This window comes from Colobus angolensis, unplaced genomic scaffold (assembly GCF_000951035.1).
Source record: "Colobus angolensis palliatus isolate OR3802 unplaced genomic scaffold, Cang.pa_1.0 Scaffold73, whole genome shotgun sequence".
In the NCBI taxonomy this organism is placed as follows: domain Eukaryota; kingdom Metazoa; phylum Chordata; class Mammalia; order Primates; family Cercopithecidae; genus Colobus; species Colobus angolensis.
Genome location: NW_012121043.1, coordinates 12,057,254 through 12,077,110, shown reverse-complemented (window position 1 = coordinate 12,077,110; position 19,857 = coordinate 12,057,254). Strand labels below are relative to the sequence as shown.

The following is a 19,857-nucleotide window of genomic DNA, read 5'->3' as shown; positions in this document are numbered from 1 at the left end:
CTGCAGTCTCCACCTCCTGGGTTCAAGCTGTTCTCCTGCCTCAGCCTCCCGAGCAGCTGGGATTAGAGGTGGCCACCACGCCCGGCTATTTTTTGTATTTTTAGTAGCAGCAAGGTTTCACCATATTGGCCAGGCTGGTTTCGAACTCCTGATCTCGGGCGATCTGCCCGCCTCGGCCTCCCAAAGTGCTAGGATTACAGGCATGAGCCACCGCACCTGGCCGCTTTTACCTCTCTTTTTCTGCCTAGACCTTACTGGTCTTCAGAGCTAAAATCAGTTAAAATTTTTTTTTATTGTCATCCATTTTATGCTGAATAAATTAAGCTGCTTAATTAAGTTTTCTAATATAGCCAGTAATGCTGAATCTCGAAAGTCCTCATTAGAATCCCATGTCTTGATTTGGTAGGCAACAAGCAGTGGTGGTTTGGTGGTGGATGTGACCTCACTCCAACATACTTGAACCAAGAAGACGCTGTCCATTTTCACAGAACTCTAAAGGAGGCTTGTGACCAGCATGGTCCAGAGCTCTACCCCAAATTTAAAAAATGGTAGGTAAAGTTACTGAACTTTCATGACCCCAAAATTACATTCTATTCCTTCTGAAGGCAACTATTATGTCACTAAATACCCTCTTCTGCTTATGAAAATGCAACTATTTTTCTTACTTTACTCATCAGAAGAATTAGAATACTAGTTTTAAGTGGTTGTATTAAATTATTTAGTTAGGAATATTATAATATAAATTGAGTAGTAACATCTTTTTATTCCAAATGATTTAGAATGATAGACTATAAACTATAAGGTGATCTATGCTTGAGAATGAGAGGCTTTTTAATTTAGAGTGGGTTGTTAAATTCTCGTTCCAGATGAGAATTATTGTTCCTGATGTTGACTTGGGAAATGTGTAAGGGCATGGGAAGGGTTGGAGAACCACTAGAGGGAGAGGCCCACATACCAGAGATTTTGGCCAAGGAGAAAGAAGAATTGGAGAATTTGTTAAAGAAATTCTAATGATAAAATAAGAAAACAAACAAAAGTTGGGAGAAGACCCAGAATATTTGTTATCATCAAATGGAATCTTGGCACAAATTGTTTGGAATATGAGTAAAGGACTCAGTTTTGCTTAGAGCTCATTGACATTCTTGAAAAACGAAGAACAGAAAGAATTTTTGTCTTTTTGCTTTGTTTTTAGAGCTAATCGTTGTAGAATGTTAATGTCATTTATGCAAGAGTGTGGAGTTCAGATTTAAAATCATCAGAAAAGTGAAACATTTGAATATTCTCCTCTTGATTTAACATTACTACTGAAAAGTATACAGCCATGGATGCATGCAGATACTGGTTGTTTTGTTTGTTTTTTCCTCTCTCAGAACTTAGCATCCTTCCAGGAGGACTAATAGAGTAGACAGTTCTCTTTTGGTTCTTTTTTCTAGCTATTACTGAGATGACTTTAAGCAGTGTTAGGTAATAAAATATCTAGGATGCTAGCTAGTTAAAAAGAAGTTTTTAGTATAAGTGCTTGGGTTTGAATATTTGTCCCCTCCAAAACTCATGTCAAAATTTAATCCCCAATCTGGCAGTATTAAGAGCCGGGCCCTTTAAGAGGTGATTGGGCAGAGCCCTGATGGATGGATTAATCCATTCATGCATTAATGGGTTAAATTCACGGAAGCGGGACTGGTGGCTTTATAAGAAGAGACCTGAGCTAGCACGTTCAGCCCCCGACCATGTGGTGTGCGCTGCCTCAGGACTCTGCAGAGACCCCACCAGCAAGAATGCTCACACTAGATGAAGCCCCTCAAACTTAGACTTCTCAGCTTCCATAACTTAAGAAATAAGTTCCTTTTACTTATAAATTACGCAGTTTCAGCAATTCTGTTATAAGCAAAGGAACACCGACTAAGAAGTAAGTAGATTACTTAATTTTATAATGTTTTGAAGAGAGATTTTGAAATGGTATGATTTGGGTTAAAAACTGACTTTACAATCTTGCTCAGGATACACTTTTTTAGACTGTGTTAATAAAATGTGCATATAAAGAAGGCCAACAAGTCACGATTGAGGTGAATTCTACCAATGTGTCAGTTCTAGGGATTTGCATCTGTTGTTTTGTTGTTGTTGTTGTTTAAGCAATTGAAGCTGTATTTAAGGTGACCTTTTAAGTAGCTTTTAGTTTTTGTTTGAACATGTTTTTCTATTTAAGGACCCTTATGCAGAGATTATCAAAAGAACTACTTTTAGGATATAAACTATTTTACGAGTTTAACAGTTAGGAAATGGCTTCTTAGGAAACCTATTCTAGTAGCCATAGAGGGGAAAAGACTCAAGAACAGATTAATAGTTTTATGTGCTGCCTCACAGGGTAAGCTTTCATATGTCTGATATGACATATGAAAGAATAAAAAATATTCTCTGATCTTTTTTTTCCATCATCTTTTCCCTTTGTCGTTCATGCTATAGAACCATCAAATTTTATTGCTGAAAGAGACCTGATTGTGTATAGTACCTTCCTTTGGTGAATCAAGAACTCACTCAAGAGAGCTTGGATTGGCACCATGGTTGGTGTCATTGTTAGTGGAAGATTCCTGTCCTCCTGCCTCCTACAAAAGCATCAGTGCTTCTGAAGGCAGCAGCTTGTTCCAAGAAATACAGTATCAATATTGGACTGCTTCTCTTTTCACTAAAGTTCTTAGAGTTTCACATCATTTACATAGACTTGTGTGAAATTGCCTGGTTGCTTTGAAAATAAGAGGATAAGCATTTTCAGCGGGCGCCGTGGCTCACTCCAGCACTTTGGGAGGCCGAGTCAGGCGGATCATGAGGTCAGGAGATCGAGACTATCCTGGCTAACACGGTGAAACTCCATCTGTACTAAAAATACAAAAAATTAGCCGGGCGAGGTGGCGGGTGCCTGTAGTCCCAGCTACTTGGGAGGCTGAGGCAGGAGAATGGCGTGAACCCGGGAGGCGGAGCTTGTGGTGAGCCAAGATCGTGCCACTGCACTCAAGCCTGGGCGACAGAGCGAGACTCCGTCTCAAAAAAAAAAAAAAAAAAAAAGATAAGCATTTTCTGCCTTGGTGATATCTGCAAAAAATCTGTCTAAAATCATTTCATTTTCATAGTTGGACAGCAAATAAGGACACTATCCTGACATTAGTTGAGGATAGTACTGTAACCTGAAAGTCTCACATTGATTTTCACGTCTCTTTTTTTCCATTTGATCCCTGGTTTGGCGCTGCTGTGTTTTCCAGGTGTGATGATTACTTCTTTATAGCCCATCGTGGAGAGCGGCGGGGCATTGGTGGTATCTTTTTTGATGATCTTGACTCTCCGTCCAAGGAGGAGGTGTTTCGCTTTGTACAGAGCTGTGCCAAGGCTGTAGTTCCTTCTTATATTCCCCTTGTGAAAAAGCACTGTGATGACTCATTCACGCCCCAGGAGAAGCTGTGGCAGCAGCTCAGGAGAGGACGGTAAGTGACTGGAGAATGAATTCTGTCATGGCATAACTGGGGGAGGTGGAGCAGCTCTTAATAATAGCAGGTGTTGTGTTGTTGGATACTTGTAATAGTTGTGTTAATTTCTTTTCAAAGCTAGATGGATATTAAATGAATTAAAAGATTGTGTAAAGTAGTATTATAATTATAGCAAAGTTTGTTTAATTCATCTATGCGTTAGAGACTTATAGTGGGCATGTAGTAAGTACTTGCTGAATTTAATTCTGCTGATTTCTCTTAGTCTTCTAGTAATACCCTCCAGCCTTATGTCAAGATGTGAGCCTCATTTAATGTCTTTGCGGCTTTGTAATTTGGAATCACACCTTTTTTCATTCATCTTAAAGATTTCACGGGAGTTATTTTAATGGAAATAATTTCAGAAATTCTGCCGGCCTCTCCATTAGGCATTTTGTATCTGATGTTTTTCAAAAAACCTGTAAGATAGGTGTAATCATCTTTTTTCAGAAAGTTAAATCTGTTGCCCAAGAGATATAGCTGGTAACTATAAGATCTCAGATGTGGAACTGGGTCAAAATGACTTCAAAACTTGTAGCCTGTGTAGTGCATAAGGTTGAAGCAGGTTTGTGCTTCTTACCATGATACTCACCTTAACCACCCTGCTCTGTGCAGTGAGCCTAGTGAGCTCAGTGGGGTGTCCATTCTGAGACTATCTCCAGCCACGGTCTACTTGTAAATCCACTCCAAGTTACACAGCCTGCTGGCCCCGATCAGTTTCTCATTGCCACCTTAAATGCCTGTATACTACTGAAACATGGCTATAAAATGGATTTTCTCATTGATGTTAATTCTGTGTTAGGCAAAAGAAGCTTTGGGTACTAAGGAGGTAAAGCTTTTGCCTTAAAGAGGTCAACTTAAATAATGTTTCAAGTCTCAAGATAAACATTTGCATATATCCCTTCTTATGACTGCCTGTGCTATCTGGTTCCCATTTACTAACTTGAAAAACATGAGAGAAAATTTTTAGAAATTTCTTAAGGAATGCATCTATTTTGGAATATGTTTTTTTGTTCATTTCCATAATTTCTTGAATACACTTTTACCACTCTTTCCTTCTTTCACTTGATATTTATTTTGCGGCCCCTGTGATGAGGCACTATCTTGGCTACCAGGTGGCCGTAACATGGACCTGACATAAAGAGTCTCATAGTTTAGTGGGGGTGACATACCTAAGAGGACAATTTAGAACTCTGTGCAAAGTAAAGTATTCTAGTTTTGCACAAGATTTCATAGGCAAAGCTGGCAGATTTTGTCAATACTAGTTAGGTGAATTCTTTAAAACTTCACAGACAGGAGTAATGGTTTGTTTTGTTTTTTATACGTCGTTTGATGGCAGATCATTCTGAAAGTCATTGTGTGTGTATCATTGCATGTCTGGTGTCATGAGATAGGCAGAACTGTGGGGTGTTAGATTAATTTTCTATGGTATGGTGTGTCACTGTTCTTCAAAGACAGCTTCTTTCTGCCTCCCTTATCTCTGGGCCTTAAGATGGCAATAAATTCTGGGGACTGGGATAACTCCAGCTCTTCTCTGGGGCTATCAGCATTGTCTTTGGTTTCTAATACTGCAGTCATGACCCGTTATCTATCCTTTTCACTTACTGTTACCCACTTTCCCCTGTTTCCACCCCCTCCAAACATGGGTCTCCCTTTCAGCAGTCAGTCTCGTTCCCTTTTGACTTTACAGTCTCTTATTTGGCAATCTCATCCAGTTTCTTGCCCTTAGTTACTACTATCCTCCCCCAGACCTTGAACGTCAGTCTTACAGTTATCCTTTTCATAGGAAAACAGAAATTAAAGACCTTTAACTTATTTGTTCGTTATATTTTGGGAAAGGGAAACAGGATAAAATTTAGGCATTAGTTAATTTGAAGGGATTGGTTAAAGTCCCTAACTTATGGGCATCCCAGAGAGGACAGATGTATGAAAAGGATGAGAAATTATAAAAAAAAAAAAAAAAAATGAAAATGCTGCAACTCAACACTACCTTTTATTGTGATTGCTATTTATCTGCAGAGACTGAATTAATATGACTACTTATTAATGCAATTAACTACTTTAAGAAAGAGGAATATATAGAATATCAGATCTATACCAGGAAAAGGAGATGGACATTTTTTATTAAAATTTTTTTTTTTTTTTTTTTAAAAAGAAAGATCAGATCTAAGTGCAGCTTGGTGGGAGGTAGAGAGGCCAATGTAAAGAAAGGGGCATCATTCGCTCAGTAGAGGAAAGGATCTGACAGAAAATTCATTTAGGACTCTTTATAAGGGTCTCTGTGGTAGGTCTTCAAATACATCAATATAAACTGGAGAACCATACCTATCCCTGAGATGTTTCAGAAACGTAATATCAGGTGAAAAAGGTAGCCAAAAGATAGAATTATTTTCCATGGTCTTAGAAAAGGATTCAGAAGATTCACTGAAATTATTTTTTGAAACAGACACAAGAAGGTATTAAATAGTTCTTTGTACATAAAAGTCAATGATAAATGGTGAGAGTTAGAAAGAGAGCATAGATAAAATTCTTTACACTTTTGCAGGGCTTTTGACAAGTTCCACATACAAAAGGTGCTTTTAAAAAATTAAAGTATTGTGGGCTGGGCGTGGTGGCTCACACCTGTAATCCCAGCACTTTGGGAGGCTGAGGTGGGTGGATCACGAGGTCAGGAGATCGAGACCATCCTAGCTAACACGGTGAAACCCTGTCTCTACTGAAAATACAAAAAATTAGCCAGGCGTGGTGGCGGGCACCTGTAGTCCCAAGCTACTTGGGAGGCTGAGGTAGGAGAATGGTGTGAACCCGGGAGGCAGAGCTTGCAGTGAGCCGAGACCGCACCACTGCACTCCAGCCTGGGCAACAGAGTGAGACTCAGTCTCAAAAAAAAAAAAATTACTGTGGGAACCTAGAGAATATTTTGCTATAGATGGACATCAAGACAGTAACCAATAGGTAAATAAGACTATGTGAGAGAAGTTTAGACCAAGGGAGTAATTTCTGAATTAGATCAAGGATCTGAAAGGGGCACTGTTTATTGAACTTTTCAGATTATGAATCAGTCTAAATTCTTTTGAGTAGTAGAAATTATCCTTTCGAAATCAGAGAGGGAGACCTTTTTACATCCTATGTTAAAGGCAGACTCAGGCTTTTAAACTGGATGGAGTCCAGATCTGACTAGGGCAGTTAATATACTGAACCAAGTTTTAGTTGATGCTAAGGGTATTTAAAAAAAAAAAAAATGAAAACACTGCAACTCAACACTACCTTTTATTGTGATTGCTATTAATCTGCAGAGAGACTGAATTATATGACTGCTTATTAATGAAAGTAACTACTTTAAGAAAGAGGAATAGGCCGGGCGCGGTGGCTCAAGCCTGTAATCCCAGCACTTTGGGAGGCCGAGACGGGTGGATCACGAGGTCAGGAGATCGAGACCATCCTGGCTAACACGGTGAAACCCCGTCTCTACTAAAAATACAAAAACTAGCTGGGCGAGGTGGCGGGCGCCTGTGGTCCCAGCTACTTGGGAGGCTGAGTCAGGAGAATGGCGTAAACCCGGAAGGCGGAGCTTGCAGTGAGCTGAGATCCGGCCACTGCACTCCAATCCGGGAGACAGAGCAAGACTCCGCCTCAAAAAAAAAAAAAGAGGAATATATAGAACATCATAGTCCGTTAATAATAGATTATTGTTAGCTGTAGTTGGCCTTTCAGATACAGAAGTTTTACACCATCTTGGTAGTAGTACTCGTGAGTTACAGACAGTGAAATGAAATCTTTGACTCTGAAACATTCCAGATTATGAGGAAGGCCAGAAGGACCTGGGTTATCTTGAGAAGGGATGCATTTTTTTTTCTTACTTGTTGTTGTGCTTTAAACTTGTCAGTTTTGTGTCAATTCTGTTTACTTATGGGAAGACATAACCTTGTATTGTGACTGCTCTATGTTGGGTCAGAATCTGTATTCCATTGTTCGGTGGGTAGAATAACCTTTTCTTTCTGCCTGTCCAGATGGAGAGCTCTCAGTGGGCTGTAGGGTGGTGTCCTCTGTGCCAGTTCCAACTGATGGGAACTGGGGGAAAAACCCACCCCTTTTTGAATATTTGTTATGGGTTAGTCTTAAGATTTTATTGAGCTGGCCCTTAATGTTATTTTGATGTATTTGTGGCAGGTATGTAGAATTTAATCTGCTGTATGATCGGGGCACAAAGTTTGGCCTCTTCACTCCAGGATCCAGAATTGAAAGTATCTTGATGTCTTTACCTCTAACTGCCCGGTAAGGAGATAACTCATTTTAGTAGTTATCCCTACACTCCCAATTCCCAAACACCCACAAAATATGAAAGTTAACACCGCAGATGTCATACCTAGGTCTGTGTTAGTTTTGGCTTTGCTGATTTTATAAGAAAATCACAGTCAAATAAGGCAAATCAAATTGGATATTTTAAGCGGTGACATGGTGAATGCCACAGCTCTGTGAGGGCAAGGAGAGACTAGAGGCAGAGAGAACACAGGCTGAGTCATGGTGGCTAGGAGGTGAGATGGACTTTCCCTGCCTATTTGTTTTTCTGGAAAGAGGTATGCATAAGTATTAAGCTAAAGAAAGTTTGCCCATGGATCACCTGAGGTTCTATACTTTATGAAACCCTGGTTTATGTTAAAGGTGTATTTTGGCTCTGGGATGGTAATATTAGCCAAAGCATACCCGAGAGTTATTAGGAAACTAGTTTTTTGGCAAATAGTTTTTTTAAAGGTCAAGTTGGTACAGTCACATCAGGCACAGTAGAGACAAAGAAGTATAAGGCTTTTTTTTTTTTTTTTTAAAATTCTTAGGATTTTATTTTTCACTTAAGTAAAGAGGTATATGTGTCATTATTTTTTATGATGTTTTTTGCTTTTGTTTTGGACACGCGTAGATGGGAGTACATGCATTCACCCTCAGAGAATTCCAAAGAAGCTGAAATTCTGGAAGTTCTACGCCATCCAAGGGACTGGGTGTGTTGATGCAGGCAGAGTGGCCGTGCGGGGGTTTGGAGGGCACAGGATGTGCGCTCCGTGCCACTGGCTGGCGCTTTGCCACTGTGTGGCAGTTACCTGTGCCTTACTCTTTTCCACTCTGCACCCCACCTCGTGGGCAGATGGTCACATGTTTTGGATGCTGTCAGTGATGAATGGTGAGATGGCAGATTGTCAGAGTCAATTGATTACACCTCATTTATACTTGTAGTGTCATTTCATATGACTAGTTTACAAAATAGGACATTGAGTTTCCAAGTATTGAGATAAGGGAATGTAAATAGTATTATATGTATCAGGACATTTCTCATCTTGTTTTTGTTTCATGTGTTTTTTAAAGTTTTCATTTCTGCCACAAAAATCTGTCGTGGAATACATTTTGTTTTCATTCAGTGAAGTTGAGACTTCAGAGTAATTTTAGAATGCAACTTGAAGGTAAAAATTTTACTTTGTCAATACTGAAGTCTCTGCTGTAATCTTTATATATCTTTCTCCAGAGAACATAATAGTGTCAAGTAGATATATATTTTTATAATAGGTATTTAGAAGCACTTGAAATATTCTTAATCTCTGCATGTGTTACAATTCAGTTATTTCTGTAGTTCGTAAACTCTAACGTGACATTACTATTAAGAGATGTAAGTTGTAATTTTGATTTTTGTGGAACCATTGTTTGTTAATGTTGGGATTCTCTGCCCTTTTGAATGTGAAAGCTTATATCCCTGAATGCTGATACTTAAAGTTTTCTATTTCAGACATCTCTGTGTGGAAGTTGAGACTAAGAATAATCCTAGGGATGTCATGAATTTAGGCAGTGTTTCTCATTTGAAAAATGAAATGAGAAATAATTTCCTTCTTTAAAGCGAATATATATAGTATGAGAAACTTGGAGGCATTTCATACACACATTTCTTAGCAAAATGGACACATTGAAAATGTCCTCTTTTTTATATTAGAGGTTCTGCAGCTCTTTGCTCTTAAGAGAAAATCGCAACAGGATTCTTAATGTGTGACTTCTTTGTTCATATAATAATATGAATGTATTGTTTTATTTGCTTCATAATAAAGTGTATAAGGAACAGCATCTCATACATATCATTATCTTGGAACACATTGAATGTATGTGATTGTGTGTGGCCTTTTTAGGGCTGGAAAATGTATGAATTCTTCAACTGTCTTAAAACACATCTAATAAATTTTATTATGAAATAAGACTAAGAAATATTTATATTTTTTTGTTGCCAGGATAATATAGGAAAATGCAAATATTTCTTAGTACAGTTGATTCTTGAACAACATAGGGGGAGGGGCCCCAACTCCTCCTTACTGCACGCAGTTTCAAATCTTTGTATAACTTTTGACTCTCCCAAAAGTTAATCACTGTTAGCCTACTGTTGACTGGTAGCCTGACCAATAACAAAGTCAATTCACACATGTTTTATGTTATATGTATTATATGCTCTTCTTACAAGCTAAAGAAATGAAAATGTTATTAAGGAAATCATAAGAAAGAAGATATATTTGCTATTCATTAGGTGGAAGTGAATGATCGTAAAGGTCTTCATCCTCATTGACTTCATGTTGGGTAGGCTTAGTGGGAGGAGTAAGAGGAAGAGTAGGTCTTACTCTCTAAAGGGTGGCAGAGGTGGAAGAAAATCTGCGAAGAAGCAAAACTGTGCAGTTCAAACCTGTATTCAAGGCTCAACTATACTAATGCCAGAGTTCCTGATTCCTAGGTATTTTACTCAAGAAAAATACAAGTTTTGTGCTCAATTTTCGTAGCAGCTTTATTCAATAGTTGAAAATTAGAAACAGCCCAAATGGCTAACAGCAGGTGAGCAGATAAACAACTTGTGATATATGCATATATTAAAATACCAAGCAATGAAAAGGAATAGCTGTTGCTAATGACAGTAACATGGATGAACATCAAAAGCATTATGCCAAGTGAAAGCCACACATAAAAGTAGTTACTATATGACTACATTATAAGAAAACCTAGAAAAAGCAAAGCTTTAATGACAGAAGGCAGATCAATGGATGTCAGGGGCCAGGGGATGCAGATTTGTGAAAGGGAACAAAAGTATTTTGAGGTGATTTAAATGTTTTACATCTTGATTGTGGTGATGGTTACTAGACTGTTTATACATTTATCAAAATTCACTGAACTTAAAATCATGGAATTTTATGGTATATGTGAATAATACTTTAATAAAGCTAATACTTTCAAGCAATCCACCATTTAACCCCTACCTCATGTTTCAGCCTTATCTTCTACATTTCTCTGTGCACTTCAGTCTCAGACCATATACTCTGTGCATTTGGTCACTCACCACTTTTCTGATCTTCCCCCAAATTATACCCCCTCTGGCCTTTTCTCAGGCTGCTGCTATCTCTACTTGGAATGTCTTATGGACCTGTTCATCCTTCCATGCCCAATTTAAATTTTCTTCAAGAAACCTTCCTTGGAGTCAATCTCTTCTACCCTTTCAGCACACTTTACTTTTAGTATTGCTCTCAACATATTCTATTTACAGTCATTCAGTCCACATCCCACTTATTACAAAATATTGAAGGTGGGTCTTTCCCTATTTATAGTACCTGCTACCTAATGAATGATCTGTTAATCTTTGTTTTCCAACACTGTTTTGCAATACATTGTGGTATCGAGCTTAGTGTTGTTTAACTGTCTGTATAACTGTCTTATTTTTAGTCTCTGAAAACAGAAGTTCCCAGTATCTCTAAAAGCCCATTTAGAAATTGTTTTCAAGAATGTATTGTATTATCCCTGCCACAAGTATAAGTTATATATTTGAAATCCCACATTTTAAAATTTCATCTTTCTTCCCAAAGAAGCATACATAACAATCCAATTTCATAATAAACCTAAATTGCCACATTTAGTTAGTGACGCTTAGACCTTTGTAAATGGCTTGACTAAATTCCCTTGTTTTGTTACCTGAAATCAAGTCATAAGTAGTACAACATAAAACCTCACTGATATGGTTAGGGTTTGTGTCCCCCCCCCCAGATCTTACCTTGAATTGTAATCCCCAAAATCCCCAGGTGTCAAGGGAGAGACCAGGTGGAGGTAATTGAATCATGGGGGTAACTCACCCCTGTGCTGTTCTCGTGGTAGTGAGTAAGTTCTCACAGGCTCTGATAGTTTTGTAAGGGGCTCTTCCCTCCTTTGCTCGGCACTTCCTGCCACCTTGTGACGAAGGTGCCTTGCTTCCCTTTTGCCTTCTGCCATGATTGTAAGTTTCCTGAGACCCTCCCAGCCATGCTGAACTATGAATCAATTAAACCTCTTTATAAATTATTCAGTCTCAGGCACTTCTTTATAGCAATATGAAAACAGACTAATGTACTCACAGACCTGTTTCTACAAGTGTTTTTTTTGTTTGTTTGTTTGTTTGTTTTTGAGATAGAGTTTCACTCTTGTCGACCAGGCTGGAGTGCAATGGTGCGATCCTGACTCACTGCAACCTCCACCTCCTGGGTTCAAGCGATTCTCTTGCCTCAGCCTCCCGAGTAGCTGGGATTACAGGCATGTGCCAGCATACCCAGCTAATTTTTGTATTTTTTTTTAAGTAGAGACAAGGTTTCACCACGTTGGCCAGGCTGGTCTTGAAATCCTGATCTCAGGTGATCCACCTGCCTCGGCCTCCCAAAGTGCTGGGATTACAGGGATGAGCCACCATGCCCGGCCTACAAGTGGTTTTATACTGGATATTCACTAACATATACATATACCAGCAGAGGAAGTTAGTTGAACTGCATTTCCTCTTCCAGTCAGTGTAGCCAGCTCTATTCTAGATGTTAAGCTTATGCAATCAGTATTTTCAATAATCCTTTTACTGTTAATCCCTTCATATTTCAAAATGTGTTTGAACATAAAATTTGTCATAATCTAACCCATCATGGTTTCAATGGGTTGATGCAAATACAGCCACTTTGGAAAGTAAATTGACTTTGCAGTCATTTAGAGTTGCAACATTGACTATCATGGATGTGTTTTCTTATGAGATGGTTGGGAGGTATCAAAGTTCACAAAGCTGTACTGGCTGAATGCCTCTTATGTAATAGCAAGTGAATAATGCTTTCATAAATAAAAGTCTTTATAGCAATTTATCTATGCTCAGATCTGGTCAAGGTTGCTTCCATTTTCTGACTTGATGAGGCAGACAAGCTTTTAGAATCTGTTCCACGTCTGCTGCTTGACATTCTTCTAACCATTAGTATAATATGCAAATTCAGCAATTTCTTGTAGTTCAAACTGTAGTTTATTAAAAATAACTAGTTCAGATGTCCTCAAAGAACATTTAAATTAATACCACCTGAATACAGGCCGGGCACAGTGGCTCACACCTGTAATCCCAGCACTTTGGGAGGCTGAAGTGGGTGGATCAACTGAGGTCAGGAGTTCGAGACTAGCCTGGCCAACATGGTGAAACCCCATCTCTACTAAAAATACAAAAATTAGTGAGGTGTGGTGATGGGCGCCTGTAATCCCAGCTCAGGAGGCTAAGGCAGGAGAATCACTTGAACCTGGGAGGCAGGGATTGCAGTGAACCAAGATCGTGCCACTGCACTCCAACCTGCGCGACAGCGCAAAACTCTGTCTCAAAAAAATAAGAAAACAACAACAACAACAAAACTACTTCAATACAAATTCTGCTGAAAGTTACTTTTTGTTTTTTAATGTGTACTTGATCTTAATACTATTCAGCATGAGTGTCGTGCTTAAAAGTAATGTATTTGTAAGAAGCAAAGAATAAGGAGCTACTTTCATCTTTACCTCTCTGCCACCCACCCCCACTGTTCATCTTAGTAATGTGTGGGAGATATGGTATCTCCCCAAACAGCAAGAGGCAGTCTTCAGCTGACGTGCCCTCGTGTGGAGCAAAGACAAGCCATCCCTGCTGTGCCCTATCAGAATTCCTGAGTTGTAGAATCTGTGAGCATGATAAAATGGTTGCTGTTACATGTCATTAAGCTTGGAGTGGTTTGTTAAACAGCAATAGATCATTGAAACAGATGAAATGTCATTAACAGAAATGAAAAGAGCAGTTTTGAGGTGCTTGAAATGCTTGCAAGCTACCTCTACCAGTATTTAGAGATGTGAACTTAGGAGAGCTCAGTCTAGAAACATAAGTCTACCAATTTTGTAAAATTAATAATTGAAGAAGTGGAAGAAGGTAAGCCACCCAAGGAAGTGCATGCAGTGTAATAAAAGAGCATCAGAGACCGAACTGGGGACAGAGAAATGCACACAGGATGACGTATCAGGAAAGACAGCCGAGAAGCAGCTATCTGAATAGAATAGGAGGAAGGAAATTGAAAGAGACAAGTGGGATGTGATTGTAATAAGGGCCCAAATATTACAATGTTTGTTTCTAATAGAAGATGTTAACATGATCTATACTCTATGTTAATATGTTTGATAAATTGGGATTTAAATTAACATTTAAAAATTATCCTAGTCTATGAATTATGAAGGTCTTCTCTGATACTAAAATTTAGATGATAAAATTATTTCCATTAACATATCAGGTAGTGTCTCCAGTTTCTCAAGAATATATGACATTCTTGAAAGAACCAGTAGGTGGAGCAGAAAATCTAATCTGCAGGAGTTTTTTGTTTGTTTTTTGGTGAGGAACGGAGGAGGAGAAAGTAAAGTAAAGCGAGGAAGAAGGAGGGAGAATAAAAAGTCCTGGGAGGAAGAAGGAGAAACAAGAGAGAAGAGGTAGAGAACAGGACAGAGAAAGAGGAGAGGCAAAGAAGGAGTGAAATGAGAGAATTATTTGAAATCTGGCTTTTGTTGAACTCTGCTGTTGTTGGACAGATTATCTAAATGAGTCGTTACATATTTAATCAAGCATGGCTAATTTGACTATGCTGTTTATGTCTTGTCAAATGTCTCCACCATGTTTCATGTCTCACTTTATGACTGGGAGATTCTGAAGTTGGTAGTGTCTACAATTCCAGTAATGTTGAATGTCTAAAGTAAGGTGCTTAGCATCTGAGTTCTCTGGCCGTCTCTGAACTGTGAGTTGCCTGAGAAAATGTGAACATTTTTGTCTGAGAGAGAATTATGTTAATTTGACTCTCAGAGGATACACAATTCTAAAAAGATTGAGAACTATTCATCTAAATTTGTGTATTCAATTTAGAGTCTAATACCCCAGGGGGTATGTGTGATTCAGTGAAGAAAGGTAAGAAAACATTTTTATCATTTCAAAAGCTCTGTTTGTGTGTAATTTCATTATGTCTACAATAAATTAATTATGTGGGTATTTCACAAAAAAGCACATTTTGGGCCTAAAAAAATCAGCAGCTTGTAATTGAAGAATCGCTCGTTCAAATAGTGTATGTGTTTTTACAATTTGATGGACTAAAAATGAAAGTGGAGAAGAAAGCAGATTGTCTTGATAAACCAAAGAAAGAATATAATAACCATAAAGCTTGGCTTCTTACCTGTGGCCAGAGTTACAGGGCAGGAAGTGAAAGTATGCTAATTTCCCATTGGTTTTAGAGGAAACAAATGGACACTGTCTAAAGAAATGGAGAATGAACATGTTAAATACAATACAGTAAAGGTAATCAGTAGACTAGAAACATAAACCAAACTAAAGTGAGAGACTTTAAGCTACAAATTTAGAAAACAACAAGAACCATATGATAAAGCCATAGCAAACATACCCATCCTATCAATAAATAAGAAATGACATACATATCAATAAATAAAAGTATCATAACATACTTTTAAAATATTTCAAGTAGGACCGTAAAGAGATAGATGCTATATAAAAGAGATACCTTTAAGACAAAAGGCTTCAGAAAGTAGAAAACGATAGCTATACCAGGCAAGTACAAATTTTAAAAAATGAAGGAGTTATGATACTCATATCAGCTATCATGGAATTCACATCTAAAAGCGTAACATAAGAAAAAGAAGGGTACTTAAAATGTGAATGTAAAAAGGTGTAAATATCAATGGACCAAAGTACATAACTATATTCACAAGGAGAAAAAAATCCACTGGAGGAACTAGACTGATGTACACTTGCAGTTGTTGAATTATTTCACTTAGTCCCTGACAGAGCAAGTCAGAGGAAACATATTAAAGATGTAGAAGACCTAAATAACATGAGTAACAAAGTATCTCTAAATTACATACATTCTGAACCCTGAACCCTGAAAATAGAGACAACCCTTCACAGTACCTAGGGACATTCATACAAATTGACAAAATTCTTTTCTAAATTACAAACTCCATAAGAAATTTTAAAAAACAGAAATTATACTGACAATATTCTGTAATCATAATACAGTAAGACAAAAATAAACAAGCAAATAAAAAACTAAAAACTCCAACACCTTCTATATTAAAACAGATGTTTTTCTTAGCCCAGTCTTGGATCAAAGAGGAAATATAAACCAAAATTACTCATGTCTAGGAAATACTGATAATATAAACAATACCTACTACACCCTATGAGACATAACTAATGCAATGTTTTCTTAAAGGCTTAAATATTTATACTGATAAATAAGAAAAAATGAAAACTATTTCTCAATCAAGAAATTTTACAAGACAACCAAACAAACTGAAGAAAAGGAAAAAGAGAAATTAGCAGGCAGAAACAAGATGAGGATGTTCAGTATCACTACTATTATTCAATATTGTATGAGAGATGCTAAGCTAGTAAGTTTAGGCAAGATAAAGAATTAGAAATACAAAGATTAGAAAAGAAGAGGTAAAATCATTTGTAATGACAAAATCTAAAAGCAACCCAAGTTTAATAAATGGAAGAATAGATAAATAAATTCTGGTATATTAATAAAATAAAATACCATAGACTCATGTTATGTGTATATAAATTATACAACTGGGAAAATTAATGTGGATGAATATCACAGACATTGACTGAAGATAAAATAACCTGCAGAACAATACATACAATGTGGTTCCGTTTGTATAAAATTCAAAAGATGCAAAACTAGGCCATAGGCTATTTAAAGATACACATAAGTGATAAAATTAATGAAAAGCTAATGACAAATACCAAATTCAGGTGAATGGAGAATGGAACTGAGGCAGGATTCATGGATAGCTTCAAAGCTCTTAGTAGTGTTGTACAGCTGGCTTCTGATACACAAGTGGCCATTTCAACATTTCAATATATTAATAGAATATTTCTTAATATCTTAGTCATATTTTTTAAATATTAATGTGTGCATAAAGTATTAAAATCTTTTAAGCTAGGATCAGAAAAACTCTTTTACTCTGATACTAATATTCACTTCTGTGGGTTTTCTTGCTGGCATCCTGATACGTGTTTCTTTAAAAATCAAGTATTTTTCCCCACATATTTAAATTAGTGTGTATGCTTTGTGGAACTCTTGGAAAATAAACAATGGTATTAAGGATATAATTATATTTTATTCCACCACTCAGAAGTAACCATAAATACTCAAAATTTTGGTGTATTTCTTTCTAGCTATTTAATACATTTTAATGTAGTTAAATCATATTGCGTATATAATTTTGAATACTCACTGTTTTATTTTTTATGCCTTAAGCATCTCCCCCTGTTATTTAAGATTTTCAAAGGCAGATAATCGACTGGGGCTGAAAATAACGGGGTTTCTTGAAAGTGAGCAAGTGAGCTACTGACTGAGGGCTCTAACCCATCAACTGCCCCCATTTCTTTATGGGAACTTGGTCTCCAGCTGGGCAGGAGATTCAAGGGCTTTTTTTTCCCAAATAGATAATGAATAGTTCTAGGGGGGAAAAAATACTGCTGGAGGCTTTGATATTTTCACTACAAAATGATTAGCTCTTTTCTTTGCCCCTACTTTCCTCCCAGAGCTTCCAATTACTTCTTAGTGCCTCTATAAGAACAGATAGCCAAGGATAGCTATAGGTAGAAAGCTGAAGCCCTATCCCTTCCTTACACCTTATACAAAAATTAACTCGAGATGAATTACAGACTTAAATGTAAGATCTAAAACTGTAAAAACCCTAGAAGAAAACTCAGGCAGCACTATTCAGGACATAGGCATGGGCAAAGACTTCATGACTAAAACACCAAAAGCAATGACAACAAAAGCCAAAATTGACAAATAGGATCTAATTAAACTAAAGAGCTTCTGCACAGCAAAGGAAACTACCATCAGGGTGAACAGGCAACCTATGGAATGGGAGAAAATTTTTGTAATCTATCCATTTGACAAAGGGCTAATATCCAGAATTTACGAAGAACTTAAAAAAATTTGCAAGAAAAAAACAATGCCATCAAAAAGTGGGCAAAGGATATGAACAGACACTTCTCAAAAGAAGACATTTATGCAGCCAACAGACATGAAAAAATGCTCATCATCACTGGTCATCAGAGAAATGCAAATCAAAACCACAATGAGATACCATCTCACACCAGTTAGAATGGCAATCATTAAAAAGTCAGGAAACAACAGATGCTGAAGAGGATGTGGAGAAATAGGAACACTTTTACACTGTTGGTGGGAGTGTAAATTAGTTCAACTGTTGTGGAAGACAGTGTGGTGATTCCTCAAGGATCTAGAACTAGAAATACCATTTGATCCAGCAATCCCATTACTGGGTATATACCCAAAGGATTATAAATCATGCTACTATAAAGACACATGCACACGTATGTTTATTGAAGCAGTATTCACAATAGCAAAAACTTGGAACCAACCCAAATGTCCCTCAATGATAGAGTGAATAAAGAAAATGTGGCACATATACACCGTGGAATACTATGCAGCCGTAAAAAAGAATGAGTTCATGTCCTTTGCAGGGACATGGATGAAGCTGGAAACCATCATTCTCAGCAAAATATCACAAGGACAGAAAATCAAAGACTGCATATTCTCACTCATAAGTGAGAGTTGAACAATGAGAACACATGGACACAGGGAGGGGAGCATCACACACTGGGGCCTGTTGGGGGATAGAGGGCTGGGGGAGGGATAACGTTAGAAGAAATACCTAAATTATGAGTTGATGGGTGCAGCAAACCAAAATGACACGTGTACCTGTGTAACAAACCTGCATGTTGTGCATGTGTATCCTAGAACTTTAATGAAAAGAAGAGCAAACAAAATGATTTGAATCATGAGAAAACATTAGAAAGAAAAGAATAGATAGCCAGGGTCATCAGATATTTGAGGAAAAATCTCCAAACATAAGAGAAAGAGAAAAAAGAGACCACAGACAGGCAGGCTTCTAATTAATATATAATAGAACAGATAAGAGATTAAACTTAGAAATACAGAAGTAAATAGAAAAACCAAAAAGATTTAAAAGTTGTTGCTTTTGGGCAGCAGGGCTGGGGTGAATAGAAATGGAAAGGGAATTGCTGGGTTTTGTCATAACCTTTTACTACTCTTTGATTGTTTAACTGATTGTATTTATTAGATTAATAAAAATATTAAAGAGTAAAAGCCATGGATTTTTAAGCCCTCAAAACAGCATTTTAATTGTGCATTTTTTTTATCATATAGATGTTTCTTTTTAGAAAAAACTTTCCTTTCTGTTACATTAATTTTTATCATGTGTTGACATTACATTATCAGTGTTTTTAAAGACCTCTTCCTGTTTTTGACCTCACTGTTGAGCTGAGTTAAATACACATTATCTTCTAACTACTTTAACTTTAAGAAGTAAGATATGTTCTGAGAAAAGTATTCTTTAACAGGTTCCAATGGTTCCTAAAGATTCATAGAACTTTATACGTGGTACCCAAATGTCTTTTCTGTCTATGTTAATAAGTAAAACTATTGTTTATAAAATGCAAACTAAGTCACAGATTTTGTACACCTCAAGGTATAGGGGGAAGGTATTTCATAAAGTGGGTGCTGGACAATGGTCCAGATGTATGACCTTTTTAAAGTTTTTGCTTGAGAGTTCAGAAGTGACATTTAAATCAATGATCACTGTGTGTAGGTTTTTTGTTTTCTAAACACGGCAGCCCTCTGGCTCAATCATGAAGACATCTCATGAGTTCCAGAGGAACTTGGGTATATTTCTGTTTGTATAGTAAGACACTAAGAGAAAAGCATATTCTGGTTTTTACAGCTCTACCTTATTTTCTTCAAATTATATTTTAGTGACAATTTGAAGGAAATGCTATCAATGCTTCAAAACTCCAACATAGTTTTTTTGTGCTGCCACCACAGCATCATCACTTCATGGTCTGATTGGTGTAAACACAACAGGGATAAGCAAAAGCATGAGACTGAAGGACATACCCTAGTTACCAAATGGGTAACAAGTTGAAGAATGCTTCTCCCTGAAATCT

The 19,857-nt window shown here is 37.3% G+C and overlaps 1 protein-coding gene across 1 annotated transcript in view; it reads left to right on the top strand.

Annotated features, from left to right (window-relative positions):
• CPOX (coproporphyrinogen oxidase) overlaps nucleotides 1–9,742 on the top strand; it is a 14,760-nt gene extending 5,018 nt beyond the window's left edge. Inside the window, exons 4-7 of the mRNA XM_011927647.1 lie at nucleotides 407–548; nucleotides 3,252–3,470; nucleotides 7,680–7,784; nucleotides 8,425–9,742. Of these exons, the coding sequence (XP_011783037.1) occupies nucleotides 407–548; nucleotides 3,252–3,470; nucleotides 7,680–7,784; nucleotides 8,425–8,512 (554 nt within the window). The 3' untranslated portion in view covers nucleotides 8,513–9,742. The remainder of the gene's footprint in view (nucleotides 1–406; nucleotides 549–3,251; nucleotides 3,471–7,679; nucleotides 7,785–8,424) is intronic.
• Nucleotides 9,743–19,857: the final 10,115 nt, after the last annotated feature.